The sequence below is a fragment of the Lithobates pipiens genome, unplaced genomic scaffold (assembly GCF_037356315.1).
Source record: "Lithobates pipiens isolate NorthernLeopardFrog02 unplaced genomic scaffold, aLitPip1_a1.2 Scaffold_16, whole genome shotgun sequence".
Classification (NCBI taxonomy): domain Eukaryota; kingdom Metazoa; phylum Chordata; class Amphibia; order Anura; family Ranidae; genus Lithobates; species Lithobates pipiens.
This window is the reverse complement of record NW_027507748.1, coordinates 405,759,027-405,780,252: the sequence shown is the minus strand read 5'-3', so window position 1 is coordinate 405,780,252 and position 21,226 is coordinate 405,759,027. Positions and strand designations below refer to the sequence as shown.

Sequence of the window (21,226 nt, the reverse complement as noted above, 5' to 3'; positions counted from 1 at the left end):
GCTTTAAAAAAAAAAAAAACGCGGACTCCCGGCGGACTCCCACTTTAAAAAAAAAACTAAAACTAAACGTCAGCAGCTACAAATACTGCAGCTGCTGACTTTTAACAATCGACACTTACCTGTCCCAGGATCCAGCGATGCGGGGGAACGAAGCTGCGCTCATCTCCCCTCCTCTCTGCGGCACCGGCATTGTCACTGTGGGTGTCCGGCTGTGCCCCACTGTGCACGCCACGTATCTTGACTGGCCAGGCAATCATCCGGGATGTCCCAGATGATTGCCGAGAGGGAGGGGGAGAGATGATCTCCCTTCCGGTGCCGCGCTGCGTTGGGTGTGCGGTGCGTTGGGAGGAAGTGGGAGCTGGGACCCTCTAAAAAGAAGGTACTGGCTCCCCCCCCCAAAGAATGACATGCCAAAAGTGGCATTTCAGGGGGTCACCTCTCTTAAAGCGGAAGTTCTATTTTTGGGTGGAACTCTGCTTTAAATAGGAGTCAGTACACACCTGCTATTGTTTAAAGTGCCTCTGATTAACCTCAAATAAAGTTCAGCTGTTCTAGTAGGTCTTTCCTGACATTTTATAAGTCCTTGCTAAAGAAAATTATTTTTATTAAGTTATTATGGTTAAAATTCCACTTCAGTCCTTGTCCCAAAGACCTAAACACCTAGACGTCTCTATTACTTCGAGTTAAAAGGGACCTTCAATCGTTAATCTTCATGAAAAAACAACTGTGGCGTTAGGACTGAAAACAAAAAAAAAATCTGATATTTGGGAATATTTTCAATTCAATTGATTTTATTTTTCATATTTTAAAACACATCATTATTCCAAATTCTCTTAACACAGAATTAATGTAAACACTGCTCTTCTTTGTAAAAGAGCAGGTGTTATATGAGTTATACCAGGGCATCCCATAAAACATATTTACCAAAATCTCTTTCTGTCCGATTTGGTAATTTGACTGTAGATGGCCCTGATGAGTAATTTATGTTTTTTCTGAAAAAAAGAAAAACATGATTTCACTGACTAAACAACATTTTCGCCAAGTTAGAATACAGTCAAAAGCGTGTGTCTTCTTTCAACAGACTTGCACCCTTTTCCAAGGTTTCAGATTTTTCAAAGAGGGTTAAATGTGTTACTAAACCCACAACAGTAAAATCAGTCTGTATATGCAGTAAAGCATGCGTGTTATACTCACTGTGGAACCTAGGGGGTTGATTCTCTGCATTGTATAAAAAAGTTGTTTGATCTTATCTTATCTGTTCCTCCCAGTCTTTCATTGTCCCCAATCTATCTCCTGAAAGAACAAAGGCTAGGGGACAAGCTGCACATGCTAAGTTTGGTATGTATTGCTAGAGGAGTTTTTTTTTCCTGGGAGAGTGCATGTGATCAGCACAGGGCCAAATCAGCACTGTCCAGGCAGAGGGTCAGGGGTCCTGCATTCTAATAGGACAATCAGAGCAGAATGAAAACTCCTACTACAAGTTTCAAACAGATACAGATAAAAGGCACAAAATTGCTCTAACTGCTGTTGAAAAAAGGTATTTATAATCCACATTGGTATATTTACAGGCAATTCAAATATAGCTAGGAACTTCTAATAAGTAAAATGTGTATGACTGCATACGATAATAGGTGAAGTTGATGTCTTTAGCAACATCCATATTCATTTTTTAACCTTCCCATTTAGCTAGATCCCTTTTTATTTCTTAGAAATTCCAAACATTTAAGTAAAAAACAAATTATGGGGAATTCAATAAAGCTGTGGCGCCCCCCCCCCCTCCATCCCTGCTACCGCCTCCCTATCCATGCTTCCAGCCCCTTTCAGGACGCCAGCCGCTTGGACTCCTATGGCCGGGGGAGGAGGGGGTATATATTTTTTTGAAGCACCTGATTAGAGCCAGAAGCTCTAATAGGCTTCAAAAAAGGGTGGGCTCAGGACGCAGAGAGTGCGCCCTGATCCCACCCAATTGTATGACCATAGTGAATGAATATTCACTATTTCCACACCACATTGCCTCCCCACCAATCTGGAGGCAGGTCAGTGAGACCTGTTTCCCGATTGGCTAAAATGGCAGCATTTGATGGGCACAGTGGCAGCGTTTGATGGGCACAGTGGCTGCAATTGATGATTTTTTTCAAAAACTTTTTGCACCCCCCCCCCAAAATTTTTGAGCACCAGCCACCACTGCAATAAAGTCTTAGTGACAGTTTTCTGATGGTAGCTTTCTTAAGAATTACCTGTGCCTAATTCAGGCAAGTATTTGTCAGTTGAAAACATTACTGACACATGCAGCAAATTTGGTACGGTTTATTGCCCCACTTTAAGAACCTGTCGCTATTGCAGCAACATCTTCCTAAAGAATTGGTAGGCATCCCCAACTCTTATGTGACGGCACAGCATTGAGGTTTGGTGATTGCACATTAAAGTGTTACTAAACCCAGGACCCTGCATTCACTATATCTGGTCTCCCACAGTACCCAGAACATGAAAATGCGATTATTTTAGTAAATATAAACTGATAAATACCCTTTCATTTCAGCGATATATAGAAGTTTTGTGACTTCTATCAGTGTCTGGTTAAAGCTTGTAGGAGGATTTTTCATTCTCCTATAACTGTCCTATGAGGCTGCAGGATCCCTGACCCTCTGTCTGGACAGTACTGTTTGGCCTTGTGCTAATCACATGGACCCTCCCAATCAGATCAGAGGGGACAGAATCAAACATTCTTGTTACACAAGGCGGAGGATTAACTCCTTAGATTCCACAATGAGTATAACAAGCATGCTTTACTGCATATATAGACTGATTTTACTGTTGTGGGTATGGGAACACCTTAAGGCACAAATTGCAGAATTAGGGAGTGTGGGAGGAATGTCATGTGTCCCCAAACTCTGGACAGTGGCTGGGAACACAGACAAGGAGGTGTTCTTTAGGAGGGTTGGAGGCAGGTATGTTTTAACTGGTTCCCAACCGGCTCACGTACATATACTGCGGCACAATGGCACCGCTGCCCAAAACCCTGTATATATACGGTGCTCCTTTAAGAGCCGCCAGAAGGCTCGCGTGTGGCCGGCGGTCGTGATCGCCACCAGCCATGTGTGGTCGCGTGCACTTGCGCCAGCATGGGCATTTGTGTGTGTAAACACACAAATCCCTGTGCTGTCAGAGGAGAGGAGACATGTTGTTTGTTCCTACTATGTAGGAACAGCAAAATGTCTCCTCTCTTACTCAGTCCTATCCGCATACAGTTAGAACACACTGAGGGAACACAAATTTAACCCCTTGATCGCCCTCTGGTGTTAACCCCTTCCCTACCAGTGTCATTTACACAGTAATCAGTGCATTTTTATAGCACTGATCACTGTATAAATGTCAATGGTCCGAAAAATGTTTCAAAAGTGTCCGATCTGCCTAAAAATCGCAGATCACCGACAATTACTAGTGTAGCACTGGCTCCTAATGAGTAGACGCTATATGTTTTTCAAAGTTAATTTTCCTTAAACCACAGTTGGGTTTTGGGCTTAATTTTCTAAATTTCTGGTCTCAATACCAGTCCAGCTGGGTTGCACTGGGTTCTCCTTGACCGCAGGTGTCGCTGTCACCGCCGGCAAGAGTAAGAACGCAGTTTAGCTGGGTGTATTGAATGCCACTGTTCTTTCGGAACCAGCTCAATGGGAGTGTTCTCTAGGAGGTGGTATTTAAGGTACTGACATCACGTGCTTCGGGGTTCCGGAGATTATTTTCATCCTGTTCGATTCGGATGGTCCTCCTGACCCAGCCCCATGGTCCTCCTGGCCTGGGGTGCGGAACCATGCATTTTGAGTCTTGGGGCTGGCTAGCCAGAGGCAACGCAACTGCAGGCCTGAATGGATTTCGGGGCCTATTGATCCAAAGGTGGTCCGGTGCCGTCTCATCTGAAGGGAGAGGCCCAGCAACTGTATTCGGACGTCATGGACACTGCTTCGTCCATCACTACTACAGTTATTGTGCCTGCTTCGAAGAAATGTCAAGGCCTCCTGCGGCCGCAGTAGAAGTCCATCCCAAAACTTGCCTGGATCGGATTGGGGAAAGGAGATCGTTCCCAAGGAATCTGCTGCAGATACGGGTAAGAAATCTGGGGAAATTGTATTAAGTGGGACTGTATGTAACTATTTGCCAGCAGAGGAGTTGCGGGATGACGATTTGTTTGAGATTTTGTCCAAGAGATATTGTGGGCCAATGCAGATGATGTGGCCGCAACCTGCAATGTTTCTGTCTGGTTAGCCCTAAATTCGGGGAGTGCATTGCCTCGGGCTGGAACCCCTACAACCATTGATTTGACTTTGCCTAAAAATTTTAGTTTGTCTGAATCTAAGAACATGTCATTTGCCATGGTGCATAAATCACCAAACTCTTGTGTGCCTCCTGGGGATGTAAGTGCTCAAGCTCTGCCTAGGCTTGCACGGTCCCAGCGGCTACTGAGCAAGTGGGTGGCTACAGAATACGGTTTGGAGTTCCCTTATGTTCCCAAGGAAATTATGCAAGAAATTGAGAAAAAACGAGAGCATTGGTATGCCAGTGATGTGTGGGACTACTTTAAAGTACCTAAGCCCTTTAGGAAACAAGCATGTTCCCCTGCTAGGGGGATATGACAATGTTGTCTATTTCATCACTACGGTGGATGCTAAAGGGAAAACACTAACCTTGTCTGATCCTTGGTTTTATTGGTAAAGCAATTATAGAGACTGTTTTTTTCCCTCTGCTTAAAAGAATTTTTAAAGTACAAGGACTGTGGGGCTAGTTAGCAAGTATTAGGATCTCCTAACCCTCTACCCTAAACTGAGAGACTCTATTTCTGTTTCAAATAAATAACCCAAAAGAAGATTCAGTGTCAGTTTCCACATTTCTTTGGGCCATCTACCACGGGAACCCCTATACGGAGAAGCAGTCAAGAAGGTAACAGTAAGCCCAATAAAACCAGCAGCTCCTTCGGGGGTCAGTGCTAAACTAGTAAAAAATAATAATAAAAATGCCATAAATCTTTCCCATAGTTTGTAGATGCTAGAACTTTTGCACAAACCAATCAATATATACTTATTGCGATTTTTTTAAAACAAAAATATGTAGAAGAATATATATTGGCATAAACTGATGAAGAAATTTGTTTTTAAAAACATTTTTGGGGATATTTATTATAGCAAAAAGTAAAAAAAAAAATTGTCGCTCTTTTTTTGTGTATAGCGCAAAACAGAAAAAACGCAGAGGTGATCAAATAGCACCAAAAGAAAGCTCTATTTGTGGGGAAAAAAAACAACGCACATTTAGTTTGGGTACAGCATTGCATGACCATGCAATTACCAGTTAAAGCAACACGGTGCCAAATTGTAAAACGTGCTCTGGTCAGGAAGGGGGTAAAACCTTCCGGGGCTGAAGTAGTTAAGTCACATTGTTATTTGTATTAGTCATAGCCATCCAAACACCAAGGGATTGCTTGAGAGTCATATGTTTGAGGATACTTCCTCATACTGTGAGCAAAATGTTTTAAAAACTGATTGGAAAATTGCATTACTTTCTTCTCATTGTGATTGTGCACGGTATACAGTACTGTAGAGTGGGCGAAAAAGGAGGAAATGGTCTATTAAGTAACTTTGGCATAGCAGTACGTGTGGTTGCATTTTATATAGTGACCACGTCATTAGCTCACATGGTTTTTGTATGGAGGAAATTCAAGGAATCATAGGGTGCTATAAAATATTTTGACAGCAGTTCAAAACAATATTACAAAGAAATTAAGGCAATGGACTTAAACCTATATACAAATGTAAGTTTTATATTGTATGTGTGTGGAGTAGGCTGTAGAAACATTTCACAGATTCTTTGGGAAACTCTAGCGTGTTTTAAAGCCTTCCAGGTTGGATCACACTATACAATTTTGCCTGTAATACTGTGGAGAGAAATAAATGGTAAATCTTTCGCTTTCTTACGTATAGGAACATGCACACAGAGAGTAAAAAATGCCGCTTTTACAGGCACTTGATGATTTCTTTTATTCAGCCTGTAAATGTACCTCTATGTAAGCCATGCGCACATAGGTATTTACAGTCATATTAGAAGAGGAATGCTGCGTGCCTAAACGCTGAGCACGCTTAGGTGTTCATTCATTCCAATGGCCATAATAAATTAATATGAGCATATCTAAACCTTTTCTTAACTAGGAAGTAGGTTATGCAATGCATCTCCTGACTTGGTCATTGTACTTCCAGACCTTCTTACCTTTTTCTATAGACTGGTATACAAGGTTTTTAAACAAACGTTTACAGAGCACGTAACTGAATAAAAAGAATAAAATGAAATAAAAATTGTGGCAATTGAAACTACCTTATTAGTTGGAGAACTTACTCTGTGACCATTGTAGATGTATCTCTTTTCTTTCGCTTGAGAGACTTCTGGATCCGAACAACACCTTTAAAATAATGAAACTTTAAGCGTATGCTCAAGGTTCACTTTCAGAGTTTTGTTGCAAATAAACATTATTTAATTTCAAACATGTCATTTTAACACATTAGGGGGAATTTACTAAAACTGGAGTGCTTGGAATCTGATGCAGCTGTGAATGGTAGTCAGTTTTTAACTTCAGTTTGTTCAATTAAGCTTTGACAATAAAACCTGGAAGCTGATTGGTTTCTATGCAGAACTGCACCAGATTTTGCACTCTTCAGTTTTAGCAAATCTCCCCCATTGTGTTTCTATTCAGGAAAAGTATAACACAGTACAATAGCAATGAACTCACACTGGTGAAGTTGACATGATGCCCAGAGGTACTCCTGTTGAACAGGGAACACAATGTTATGTTTCTGTCAAGGGTCCAATCTATAGAGTGGTATTTTGACCTCTTTCAAGGCTGAGTTCATACTGGTACTACACGACTGTTGTAGGACTGTCATCCTACTTTCCCCTTGAGACATGGGTCCTACATTGGTCCTACTTCCATCAGTCTTGAATGAACAAGATAAGATTTTGTTCTGACTTTGTGATGACTTGTCCTTTGACCAATTAAAACAATCCCAGGGTGAGATCATTTCCTTTTACTTAAACCTATATGCTGTAATCACCATGTCAGATGTCACAAGTCAAAATGGTTAGGACAAGGATGCGACATCAATGATATTCAATGGGCTGAAGTAGGACCAAGTCGTACCAAAGTAGTGCAGGAACCTTTTTCAAAGTCAGACCAAATAAGACTGCTCTCATAGGGAATGGTTGATTTACACAGGTCATGCGACATAAGCTCCCAAAGTCAGAGCGTATGTCATACCAGTATGAACCCAGCCTAACACTGGGGCCACCTGTGTATTCGCGGTAAAGTGCCACTCTTTCTAGCAGGACTTTACTACTGTTTAAGCAGTGCTAGCAGAGCGCTTTTAACCCCAAGCAAAGGGGTTCAAAACTCCCGTGTTGCAGCATTTCCAAAGTGCTTTTCAGGCGCTTTTAGAAGCGCTGTCTATTTATTACAATGAAACCACCCCAAAGATGCTGCTTGCAGGACTTTTCCGCACCACCCAGGTGTGAAAGCACCTATTGCAATGATTGCTTTACAGGCGCTATTTCTAGCGCTAAAACACCTGACAAACTGTCTCAGGCCGCGTACACACGCGGGGACTGTTCGCTCAACTTTGTCCGTCAAACAGTTTCAGCGGACAGTCCGCTCAAAATTAGCATGGACGGACTTGCCCACACACGACGAACGAACAGTCCGCTGAAACCGTGTGCGATGACGTGAATGGCACGTACGACGGGACTAGAAAACGACGTCCTATACACTGCAATGCAAGCTTCGGCGTGTAAATCCTTTCTGAGCATGTGCGGAACTTAGTTTGACGAACAAGCCTACACACGAGGGGACTGTTCGCTGAAACAAAGTTTCAGCGGACAGTTTTTCGGAATTTCCGAAAAACTTTGTTCAGCAGACTGTCCGCTGAAACTGTCCGCTGAAAGCCCACACACGAGCGGACTGTCCGCCGAAACACTGTTCAGCGGACAAAGTTGAGCGAACAGTCCCCGCGTGTGTACGCGGCCTCAGTGTGAAAGGGGTTCAGATTAAAAGGAATACCAAGTACACATATTCAAATACGATGCCATATGCTATGCAAGTACACCATACTAGTCAATTTCAAGGAGCTCTTCAATGTAATGCCGCGTACACACGACCGGACTTTCCGGCAGAAAAGGTTCAACGGTCTTCCCAATGGACTTCCAAACAAACTAAAGTCCGTTCGAAAGTCTGTTTGTTTTGAACGTGATGACGTACGACGGGACTAGAAAAGGAAGTTCAATAGCCAGTAGCCAATAGCCGCCCTTGCATCGTATTTGGTCCGTCGGACCAGCATACAGATGAACGGTTTTCCTGATAGGAATTGAGTCTGTCGGACAGATTTGAAACATAAAGTAAAGTGCACTGTGCCTTGTTGATGGTTCTGGCTGCCGAAAAAGATCAGATCATCCGCTGTGTACAGCAGCGGATAGCTTCCTGGTTGTTCGGCTAGTGGTACGCAATTTTAGTCATTTGGTACGCTTAAAGTGGTTGTATAGTCAATTTTGGGACTTTTACCTATAATAAGGCTTACCTGTAGGTAAAAAAATAATCTCCTAAACCTGTACGGTTTAGGACAGGGGTGTCCATACTACGGCCCTCCAGTTGTTCAGGAACTACAATCCCCATCATGCCTAGTCATGTCTTTGAATGTCAGAGTTTTACAATGCCTCATGGGATGTGTAGTTCTGCAACAGCTGGAGGGCCGTAGTTTGGACACCCCTGGTTTAGGAGATATTCCCCTGACTGCAGCGGCACATGCGCACAGGGGATTCTCGGCTGAAAGTCCGGCAGACGCCAGACACTGCCGGATAGAAATCTCCCACGCGCACGCGTGGGAGTGAGGATATCGCGGCTCCGGCCACTTACATCACAGAAACGCAGAGGGAACATGTCAGCTCCCTCGGCGTGGATCGGGCCAGATGTTCTAAGGTAAGTATTTCATAATGAGCTAGTATGCGGTCCATACTAGCTCATTATGCCTTTTCCTTTGCAGGTGAGTAAAAAAAACAAAAAACTTCAGCAAGTATACAACCGCTTTAACTTGTACTTGTTTTTTTTTTGAGATGAATAAATATGTGAAACAGGATTACACTATGTGGTCATTCCATTTCCTTCACATGTTATACTGGAGCCCTCGGTAAATGATACTGACATCTAGTGGATGGTAAAAGTGGAGCAGTGGAGAAGTTTGTTATACCTAAAGGCACAATATTGCTGGTTTTCTGGTGAGTGCATCCTCATAGGGGAGGTTTTGCCGCACGTGGTGACGTTTTGGTGGAAGCTTTCTACGGATCACAGCAAAGACTTTTATATACCTCTCCCCTGCTACGATATATAGTTTCCTCATTTACTGACTTTATATGAGATTCCGTGTTTTCACTTAAACGTGGACAGAAAGCGCTGCTACAATATTTTAAAAGAGGACATTTATTTGGGACTTTTTAATATTGTTTTTTCATGCTGATTTTTTTTAAAAGTGGCTGCTTGAAGGTATATTATTACCATAATATTTATAACCATAGGTGATCGGTCCAAGTGGTGCGGAATGGTGTTCAATAGGGCGCATTTAAAACATCTCTTTTTAGATTTGAAACATGTTCTATTTCAGAATCTTAAAAAGAAAAACAATCGGCTTATCCCACATATGATCGGAAATTCCAACGGAATGATTCCGTCGGACCTATTCTACCGGAAAGTCTGGTCGTGTGTATGCAGCATAAGGCCCATTTATCAACAAAGAAGATTTTTTTCCTCCTACTCAAATATACAGTATTTTTCAACTAAGATCCTGATTCCAGTGAAAATTTGCAATTTTGTAGAGAATTCCTTCCTCCCAAACATTTCTCAGTATAGTCCAACAATGGATTGCGCTGCTCTTTGCCTTATATCTAAAAGGATATTAATCCTTCTAAATACCAACACTTCAAAATATCAGCTGCCCCTTTAAGGTGCAATGCATCCTTTGTTGCTCAAAAATTGTTGTTAAAAAGGGTGCTCGATATAAAGTGTGTGTGTTCTTATATAGGGGTGTGAGACACCTCGAGCTTTCGGCTACAAACATCCAGCCTTACAGTTTTATGGTGGATACTAGGATTTTTTTTTAAGTATACTCATGAATAGTCATGCATAATTAAGCTATACCCAATGTCATCAAAAAGTTTTAAAATATACACAATATCGGCAGTATTAAAAATATTGTTTTATCTCAAACCAACTATAAACAATGCAAATAATCTATATGAAAGTATTGATAAAATATTCCATATGAAAGTGTTAATACAAAAAATTACAATACAATGTTGCTAGTAGGGATGAGCTTCGTGTTCGAGTCGAACATACGTTCGACTCGAACATCGGCTGTTCGCCCGTTCGGCGAATTCCGAACATTATGGGCCGTTCGTGTGGCGCTCACGGCCCACAATGCACTGCGATGGCGCAGTGCATTGCTGGCTCATGATTGGCCAAGCATGCACTGTCACCCCGCATGCTTGGCCAATCACAGCGCCGGCAGCGAGGAGAGCCATGATTGGCCACAGGCAGGATGCCTGTGGCCAATCATAGCCCAGGCTGTGTAGTACACGCCCCACACTATATAAGGCCGCCAGTGCGGCGGCCTTGTGTAGTGTGTTGGCGTCTGAAGCAGTTAGTGGGTGCTCTGTGTACCTTCAACACAGTATACACCGATCATTATCGTCTGATTTTTCGATCTTGCTCTTCTGTAGTGGTTGTTGTCTGCGTGCCCTGACCACAGTATACACCGCTATATTCACCCATATAGCTAGCGATATATCTATCTTTTATAATAGAGCTTGCAGTCAGTGTTAGGAGCTTGTGCGTGCTGTCTGCGTGCTCTGTACCCAGTACACACCGCTATATCCACCTACATAGCTCTTCTCTATTTGAGCCATCTGCTATCTGCAGGAGTTATTGGAAGTTGTGTGTGCCTCCAGCACAGCACAGTATACATCTGTATTTACCCTTTATTGCTGGTGTTCCATAATAAAGGCATCTGCAGGAGTTAGTGGGTGTTGTGTGCCTCCAGCACAATATACACCTTTATCTACCCTTTATTGCTGTTCTCTAATAGAGCCATCTGCAGGGCTTAGTGGGTGTTGTGTACCTCCAGTACAGTATACCCCTTTATCTACCCTTTATTGCTGTTCTCTAATAGAGCCATCTGCAGTGCTTAGTGGGTGTTGTGTGCCTCCAGTACAGTATACCCCTTTATCTACCCTTTATTGCTGGTGTTCTATAATAAAGGCATCTGCAGGAGTTAGTGGGTGTTGTGTGCCTCCAGCACAATATACACCTGTATCTACCCTTTATTGCTGTTCTCTAATAGAACCATCTGCAGGGCTTAGTGGGTGTTGTGTGCCTCCAGTACAGTATACCCCTTTATCTACCCCTTATTGCTGGTGTTCTATAATAAAGGCATCTGCAAGAGTTAGTGGGTGTTGTGTGCCTCCAGCACAATATACACTACCCAATTGCTGTTTTACCCAACTCCCTTCAGGCTATTACCATGTCTGGAAGGCCAGCAAGGAGAGGCAGACAGGCGCGAGCCGATAAAAGAGGGCAAGCAGGCTCTGTGTCTAGAGACAACAGTGCTGGTCGTGGACGCGGTGCATCCTCATCAGCACGTGGCCATGGGACATGCTTGTCCTTCTTTTCGTCAGCTGCACATGTTGAGCCGCAACATGCCAACGACTTGGTAGAGTGGATGACCAAGCCCTCTTCATCCTCCTCATCCTCTCTCACCCAGTCTCAGGGTACTAGCAAAGCAGCTGCCAACGCATCGTCTTCCCTCATCTCAATGTCATCATCAGTGACTCCTTCCCTAGACCCACCACGTCCTCCTGAGGAGTCTCCTGAACTCTTTGAGCACAGTGTTGGGTACATGCTCCAGGAGGATGCCCAGTGTTTTGTAGGTTCTGGTGATGACACTCAGCTAGAGGAAGGCAGTAGCGTGAATGCAGAGAGAGGGGATGCTCAAGAAGGACAGCAATCTGGCAGTCATGTTCCACAAGCTGCAGCATACTGCCAGGTTTGCTACAGCGATGAAGAGGGAGGGGATGATGAGGGCACTGACTCCACGTGGGTGCTTGGTAGAAGAGAGGAGGAGGAGGAGGAGGCACATGTCCAACGAGGCAGGATGCCCCCCGGGGGCCAGCTTAGGGGCAGCACACCGACTGAATCACACCGCAGAGCTCCGCCTGTGCAGGGCGCTGCCTCTGCGTGTTATTCTAAAAGTTCTTTGGTGTGGGTCTTTTTTGAGACGAGTGCATCAGATCGCACCGCTGCTATTTGCAACATATGTCTCAAGCGTATCTCGCATGGCCAAAACATCAGTCACTTCGGCACCACATGCTTGACCAGACATATGTTGACCTGCCATGCAGCTCGTTGGCAAGCGTACCTCAAAGACCCACACCAAAGAACAAAGCGGACCTCTCCTTGCTCCTCATCAGCTGGCATCTCCAACCCCACTAGACCTTCAGTTCTCTCTGAAACCTGCTCTGAGAGGAATGAAGGTGTAGAATTAGGTGTGTCACAGCCAAGTGCTTCCGGGCACTCTGCTAGCAGTACACAGACGTTCGATTATAGCAGGCAAATGTCCCTGCCCCAGCTGCTGGACCGGCGAAAGAAGTTCACTCCCAGCCATCCACATGCCCAGCGGTTGAATGCTAGCTTGGCTAAATTGCTAGCACTTCAACTGCTGCCTTTTCAGTTGGTAGACTCGGCCCCCTTCCGTGAGTTTGTACAATGTGCGGTTCCTCAGTGGCAGGTCCCCAAACGCCACTTTTTCTCATGGAAGGCGATTCCGGCTCTCTACCGGCATGTGGAAGGCAATGTCCTTGCCTCGCTGGACAGGGCGGTCAGCGGTAAGGTGCATATTACCGCTGACTCATGGTCCAGCAGGCATGGACAGGGACGTTACCTGTCTTTCACGGCCCATTGGGTCACTCTTCTGACAGCTGGGAAGGATGCAGGACAAGGTGCAGTAGTGTTGGAGGTTGTTCCGCCACCACGCCTCCAAAATGCTACTATTGGTTGTGACACACCTCTCTCCTCCACCCCCTCCTCTTCTTCTTCCTCCATGGCCTCTTCCAGTGCTCTGTCCTCAGAACCAGCGGTGCTCCGTAGGCGTTCCAGGGGCTACGCAAGTACGCAGGCAAAACGATGCCATGCCGTGCTTGCGCTGGTTTGTTTGGGGGGCAGGAGCCACACTGGGGTGGATGTTTTGTCAGCTCTGCAGGGGCAGGCCGAGAGGTGGTTGACGCCACGCCAGCTTAAGCCAGGAATGGTGGTTTGCGACAATGGCACCGGCCTCGTTCTAAGGTAAGTATTTCATAATGAGCTAGTATGCGGTCCATACTAGCTCATTATGCCTTTTCCTTTGCAGGTGAGTAAAAAAAACAAAAAACTTCAGCAAGTATACAACCGCTTTAACTTGTACTTGTTTTTTTTTTGAGATGAATAAATATGTGAAACAGGATTACACTATGTGGTCATTCCATTTCCTTCACATGTTATACTGGAGCCCTCGGTAAATGATACTGACATCTAGTGGATGGTAAAAGTGGAGCAGTGGAGAAGTTTGTTATACCTAAAGGCACAATATTGCTGGTTTTCTGGTGAGTGCATCCTCATAGGGGAGGTTTTGCCGCACGTGGTGACGTTTCGGTGGAAGCTTTCTACGGATCACAGCAAAGACTTTTATATACCTCTCCCCTGCTACGATATATAGTTTCCTCATTTACTGACTTTATATGAGATTCCGTGTTTTCACTTAAACGTGGACAGAAAGCGCTGCTACAATATTTTAAAAGAGGACATTTATTTGGGACTTTTTAATATTGTTTTTTCATGCTGATTTTTTTTAAAAGTGGCTGCTTGAAGGTATATTATTACCATAATATTTATAACCATAGGTGATCGGTCCAAGTGGTGCGGAATGGTGTTCAATAGGGCGCATTTAAAACATCTCTTTAGATTTGAAACATGTTCTATTTCAGAATCTTAAAAAGAAAAACAATCGGCTTATCCCACATATGATCGGAAATTCCAACGGAATGATTCCGTCGGACCTATTCTACCGGAAAGTCTGGTCGTGTGTATGCGGCATAAGGCCCATTTATCAACAAAGAAGATTTTTTTCCTCCTACTCAAATATACAGTATTTTTCAACTAAGATCCTGATTCCAGTGAAAATTTGCAATTTTGTCGAGAATTCCTTCCTCCCAAACATTTCTCAGTATAGTCCAACAATGGATTGCGCTGCTCTTTGCCTTATATCTAAAAGGATATTAATCCTTCTAAATACCAACACTTCAAAATATCAGCTGCCCCTTTAAGGTGCAATGCATCCTTTGTTGCTCAAAAATTGTTGTTAAAAAGGGTGCTCGATATAAAGTGTGTGTGTTCTTATATAGGGGTGTGAGACACCTCGAGCTTTCGGCTACAAACATCCAGCCTTACAGTTTTATGGTGGATACTAGGATTTTTTTTTAAGTATACTCATGAATAGTCATGCATAATTAAGCTATACCCAATGTCATCAAAAAGTTTTAAAATATACACAATATCGGCAGTATTAAAAATATTGTTTTATCTCAAACCAACTATAAACAATGCAAATAATCTATATGAAAGTATTGATAAAATATTCCATATGAAAGTGTTAATACAAAAAATTACAATACAATGTTGCTAGTAGGGATGAGCTTCGTGTTCGAGTCGAACATACGTTCGACTCGAACATCGGCTGTTCGCCCGTTCGGCGAATTCCGAACATTATGGGCCGTTCGTGTGGCGCTCACGGCCCACAATGCACTGCGATGGCGCAGTGCATTGCTGGCTCATGATTGGCCAAGCATGCACTGTCACCCCGCATGCTTGGCCAATCACAGCGCCGGCAGCGAGGAGAGCCATGATTGGCCACAGGCAGGATGCCTGTGGCCAATCATAGCCCAGGCTGTGTAGTACACGCCCCACACTATATAAGGCCGCCAGTGCGGCGGCCTTGTGTAGTGTGTTGGCGTCTGAAGCAGTTAGTGGGTGCTCTGTGTACCTTCAACACAGTATACACCGATCATTATCGGCTGATTTTTCGATCTTGCTCTTCTGTAGTGGTTGTTGTCTGCGTGCCCTGACCACAGTATACACCGCTATATTCACCCATATAGCTAGCGATATATCTATCTTTTATAATAGAGCTTGCAGTCAGTGTTAGGAGCTTGTGCGTGCTGTCTGCGTGCTCTGTACCCAGTACACACCGCTATATCCACCTACATAGCTCTTCTCTATTTGAGCCATCTGCTATCTGCAGGAGTTATTGGAAGTTGTGTGTGCCTCCAGCACAGCACAGTATACATCTGTATTTACCCTTTATTGCTGGTGTTCCATAATAAAGGCATCTGCAGGAGTTAGTGGGTGTTGTGTGCCTCCAGCACAATATACACCTTTATCTACCCTTTATTGCTGTTCTCTAATAGAGCCATCTGCAGGGCTTAGTGGGTGTTGTGTACCTCCAGTACAGTATACCCCTTTATCTACCCTTTATTGCTGTTCTCTAATAGAGCCATCTGCAGTGCTTAGTGGGTGTTGTGTGCCTCCAGTACAGTATACCCCTTTATCTACCCTTTATTGCTGGTGTTCTATAATAAAGGCATCTGCAGGAGTTAGTGGGTGTTGTGTGCCTCCAGCACAATATACACCTGTATCTACCCTTTATTGCTGTTCTCTAATAGAGCCATCTGCAGGGCTTAGTGGGTGTTGTGTGCCTCCAGTACAGTATACCCCTTTATCTACCCCTTATTGCTGGTGTTCTATAATAAAGGCATCTGCAAGAGTTAGTGGGTGTTGTGTGCCTCCAGCACAATATACACTACCCAATTGCTGTTTTACCCAACTCCCTTCAGGCTATTACCATGTCTGGAAGGCCAGCAAGGAGAGGCAGACAGGCGCGAGCCGATAAAAGAGGGCAAGCAGGCTCTGTGTCTAGAGACAACAGTGCTGGTCGTGGACGCGGTGCATCCTCATCAGCACGTGGCCATGGGACATGCTTGTCCTTTTCGTCAGCTGCACATGTTGAGCCGCAACATGCCAACGACTTGGTAGAGTGGATGACCAAGCCCTCTTCATCCTCCTCATCCTCTCTCACCCAGTCTCAGGGTACTAGCAAAGCAGCTGCCAGCGCATCGTCTTCCCTCATCTCAATGTCATCATCAGTGACTCCTTCCCTAGACCCACCACGTCCTCCTGAGGAGTCTCCTGAACTCTTTGAGCACAGTGTTGGGTACATGCTCCAGGAGGATGCCCAGTGTTTTGTAGGTTCTGGTGATGACACTCAGCTAGAGGAAGGCAGTAGCGTGAATGCAGAGAGAGGGGATGCTCAAGAAGGACAGCAATCTGGCAGTCATGTTCCACAAGCTGCAGCATACTGCCAGGTTTGCTACAGCGATGAAGAGGGAGGGGATGATGAGGGCACTGACTCCACGTGGGTGCTTGGTAGAAGAGAGGAGGAGGAGGAGGAGGCACATGTCCAACGAGGCAGGATGCCCCCCGGGGGCCAGCTTAGGGGCAGCACACCGACTGAATCACACCGCAGAGCTCCGCCTGTGCAGGGCGCTGCCTCTGCGCGTTATTCTAAAAGTTCTTTGGTGTGGGTCTTTTTTGAGACGAGTGCATCAGATCGCACCGCTGCTATTTGCAACATATGTCTCAATCGTATCTCGCATGGCCAAAACATCAGCCACTTCGGCACCACATGCTTGACCAGACATATGTTGACCTGCCATGCAGCTCGTTGGCAAGCGTACCTCAAAGACCCACACCAAAGAACAAAGCGGACCTCTCCTTGCTCCTCATCAGCTGGCATCTCCAACCCCACTAGACCTTCAGTTCTCTCTGAAACCTGCTCTGAGAGGAATGAAGGTGTAGAATTAGGTGTGTCACAGCCAAGTGCTTCCGGGCACTCTGCTAGCAGTACACAGACGTTCGATTATAGCAGGCAAATGTCCCTGCCCCAGCTGCTGGACCGGCGAAAGAAGTTCACTCCCAGCCATCCACATGCCCAGCGGTTGAATGCTAGCTTGGCTAAATTGCTAGCACTTCAACTGCTGCCTTTTCAGTTGGTAGACTCGGCCCCCTTCCGTGAGTTTGTACAATGTGCGGTTCCTCAGTGGCAGGTCCCCAAACGCCACTTTTTCTCATGGAAGGCGATTCCGGCTCTCTACCGGCATGTGGAAGGCAATGTCCTTGCCTCGCTGGACAGGGCGGTCAGCGGTAAGGTGCATATTACCGCTGACTCATGGTCCAGCAGGCATGGACAGGGACGTTACCTGTCTTTCACGGCCCATTGGGTCACTCTTCTGACAGCTGGGAAGGATGCAGGACAAGGTGCAGTAGTGTTGGAGGTTGTTCCGCCACCACGCCTCCAAAATGCTACTATTGGTTGTGACACACCTCTCTCCTCCACCCCCTCCTCTTCTTCTTCCTCCATGGCCTCTTCCAGTGCTCTGTCCTCAGAACCAGCGGTGCTCCGTAGGCGTTCCAGGGGCTACGCAAGTACGCAGGCAAAACGATGCCATGCCGTGCTTGCGCTGGTTTGTTTGGGGGGCAGGAGCCACACTGGGGTGGATGTTTTGTCAGCTCTGCAGGGGCAGGCCGAGAGGTGGTTGACGCCACGCCAGCTTAAGCCAGGAATGGTGGTTTGCGACAATGGCACCAACCTCCTCTCCGCTCTCCGACAGGGACAACTGACCCATGTGCCCTGTGTAGCTCACGTCCTTAACCTGGTGGTGCAGCGATTCTTGGGCAGGTACCCGGGCTTACAGGATGTCCTGAAGCAGGCCAGGAAAGTCTGTGTGCATTTCCGCCGATCATTTAATGCCTGTGCTCGGCTGGCTGAGCTCCAAAAGGAGTTGAACCTGCCCAAGAACCGCCTTATATGTGACATGCCCACCAGGTGGAACTCAACGTTGGCCATGCTGCAGCGGCTGCACATGCAGCAGAGGGCCATCAATGAGTACCTGTGCGACTATGGCACCAGGACAGGGTCAGGGGAGCTCGGTTTTTTCTCACCACGCCAGTGGGGCATGATCAGGGATGCATGCACTGTCCTGTCACCGTTTGAGGAGGCCACAAGGATGGTGAGCAGTGACAGTGCATGCATCAGTGACACTGTACCTCTTGTCCACCTCTTGGAGCATACGCTGCGTGGAATAATGGACAGGGCACTTGAGGCCCAACACAGGCAGGAAGAGGAGGACTTCCTTGCCTCTCAAGGCCCCCTTTATCCAGACAGTGTTCCTGCTGTGCCACCCATCACACAGGAAGAGGATGAGGAGGAGGAAGAGGAGGAGGAGGATGATTGTGTCAGCATGGAGGTGGAGGCTGGCACTCAGCATCAGCAGCAGCAGCAGTCTTGTAGGGATGATTTACAGTCCCAAGAAACCCGTGGACTTGCACGTGGCTGGGAGGAGGTAGCTGCGGATCATGTTGTCCTTAGTGACCCAGAGGACTCCGGACCGAATGCCTCAGCTAATCTACGTTGCATGGCCTCCCTGATCCTGCAAAGCCTGCGGAAGGATCCTCGTATTCTTCGGATCAAGGAGCGGGACCATTACTGGCTGGCCACTCTCCTTGATCCACGGTACAAGGGTAAAGTTGCCGACCTTATCTTGCCATCGCAGAGGGAGCAGAGGATGAGACATCTCCGGGAGGCCTTGCAGAAAGGTCTGTGCAACGCGCTCCCAGAGACTGGGAGGTTACAAACTCCTGGTCCTGGACAACGTGTTGCTGAGGCATCGGTCAGAAGGAGCGGTGGAGAAGGTGGCCGTCTGACTGATGCTTTTAGACAATTTTTTAGTCCGCAGCCCCAAGGTATGATCGGTTCCAGCAACCATCGCCAGCGTCTGATGGTGCAGGAATACCTAGGGGCAAGGTCAGACTTGGACACCTTTCCCACCGAAAATCCTCTGGCTTACTGGGTCTTGAGGATGATTCACTGGCCAGAGCTTGCACAGTATGCAATTGAGCTACTGGCCTGTCCTGCATCCAGCGTTCTTTCGGAACGCACCTTCAGTGCTGCTGGTGACTTTGTTACCGATCACAGGGTGCACCTGTCCACTGAATCAGTTGATCGACTGACCTTCATCAAGATGAATCAGTCTTGGATCACCCACAGCTACCAAGCACCTGAAGCTGATGTAACCGAATAATTTTTTTTGAAATATCACATCCCTTCAAGACTGCCTATGCTGATGCTGAGTGACTGTCCTGTTATGTTGATTGTCTATCCTCTTCCTCCTCCGCTGATATGTTGGAAGAACATTTCTGGTTCTGGGTGATGCCATCAGCCCAATTTTTCTGCCGCTGTTTAACAGGGGCGTTTAATTATAATTTTTGATGCAATGCTTTGCAGCAGGGCTAATTCCTGCAATAAAACTAGAGTATATGGGAGAGGTTGCAGTGTGGTGGCACCAGCACCAGTGCCTAAGGCCCAATTTTTCTGCCCCTGTTTAACAGGGGCGTTTAATTACAATTTTTGATGCAATGCTTTGCAGCAGGGCTAATTCCTGCAATAAAACTAGAGTATATGGGAGAGGTTGCAGTGTCGTGGCACTAGCACCAGTGCCTAAGGCCCAATTTTTCTGCCCCTGTTTAACAGGGGCATTTAATTACAATTTTTGATGCAATGCTTTGCAGCAGGGCTAATTCCTGCAAAAAAACTAGAGTATATGGGAGAGGTTGCAGTGTCGTGGCACCAGCACCAGTGCCTAAGGCCCAATTTTTCTGCCCCTTTTTAACAGGGACATGTAATTACAATTCTTGATATAATATTTCACAGGAGGGCCCGTTCCTGTGCCCACCCAGAGTAACTGTGAGGACTTATAGTGTTGTGGCACCAGCACTACAACCACCAAAGGTCAATTTTTCTACCACTGTTCAACAATGGCATGTAATTACAATTCTTGATATAATCGTTCACAGCAGGGCGCTCCAGCGCCCACCAAGAGTCACTTTGAGGGCTTACAATGTTGTGGCAAAACCAACACCTTGTTCCGCCATTTCTGCAGAGCATATAGGGCAGGCCCCTACTTTCAAACATCCAACTTACAAACATCTCCTACTTGCAAACGGAAGGAGACAACAGCAAGTGAGATGAAAAAAGATGTACGACAAAACAAATTATACAGGGGTGATAACCCTTCCCTAGGTTTTCCAAAAAGCTTAAACATTGTTTTTTTGACTGGAGCTACACTTTAAAAATGTACTAGTTGAAAATTACAAACAGATTCAACTTAGCACAACAAACCTACACAGTCCCTGTCTTGTTTGCACCGCCTGTATACTGCTGTTCTGAGTATATAGGGCCTGGGGGCCACACGAATTTCCTTTTTTTAATATGGGTACGGGGTTCCCCTTAATATGCGTACAAGGGGCTGGTAATGGGCAGGGAGGGCTACCCATGCCATTTTTCTCAATGATTTTCAACCATATTGCAGGAACCAGATATAACATTAAAACCGCAAGCAGTTTTAAATGACGTTATTTCCGTTTAATGTCATTTTGTGCAGGGACTGTTCTAAACACGGGAAACACGTGGCACTTCACAGGCATACTACAGACACCCCCCAGGCACCATATTTAAAGGAATATTTCACTTTTTTTTTCACTTTAATCGTCATTAAAATCAGTGCTCCCGCCAAAACGGCCATTTTTAAAAACATTTTAGGCATTGACCCATGTCCCCTGGGGCAGGAGCCAGGTCCCCAAACCCTTTTTAGGACAGTATCTTGCATATTAGCCGTTAAAATTAGCACTTTTAATTTCGAACGTTCGAGTCCCATAGATTTCAATGGGGTTCTAAAGTTCGTACGAATTTGGGGTCCGTTCGAAAGTTCTGGTGCGAACCGAACTGGGGGGTGTTCGGCTCATCCCTAGTTGCTAGAAAAGATCCCAATAGCCTCTAAGTACACCTGGCAAAAGAGTGGTGATTCTGCCTTGATTGATCAATGGTGAGTGTTTGCTCCACACCCCAGTGAACTCTTACCAAAAAAGATGCTGCTAACAGAGCAGCCATAAGGCAGTTGAAATCAATGATTAAACCTAGGTTCACATCGCTTGCCAAATCGGCAGCTATTGACA

The 21,226-nt window shown here is 45.7% G+C and overlaps 1 protein-coding gene across 4 annotated transcripts in view; it reads right to left on the bottom strand.

The window, feature by feature from the left end:
* The window catches only part of LOC143983109 (uncharacterized), a 175,875-nt gene that overhangs the window by 32,591 nt on the left and 122,058 nt on the right, over positions 1-21,226 (bottom strand). For all 4 annotated transcript variants that reach the window (XM_077482399.1, XM_077482397.1, XM_077482400.1 and 1 more), the window contains 2 exons: positions 6,379-6,442; positions 925-992 (listed from right to left, as the gene is read on the bottom strand). In XM_077482399.1, the coding sequence (XP_077338525.1) occupies positions 925-992; positions 6,379-6,442 (132 nt within the window). The remainder of the gene's footprint in view (positions 1-924; positions 993-6,378; positions 6,443-21,226) is intronic.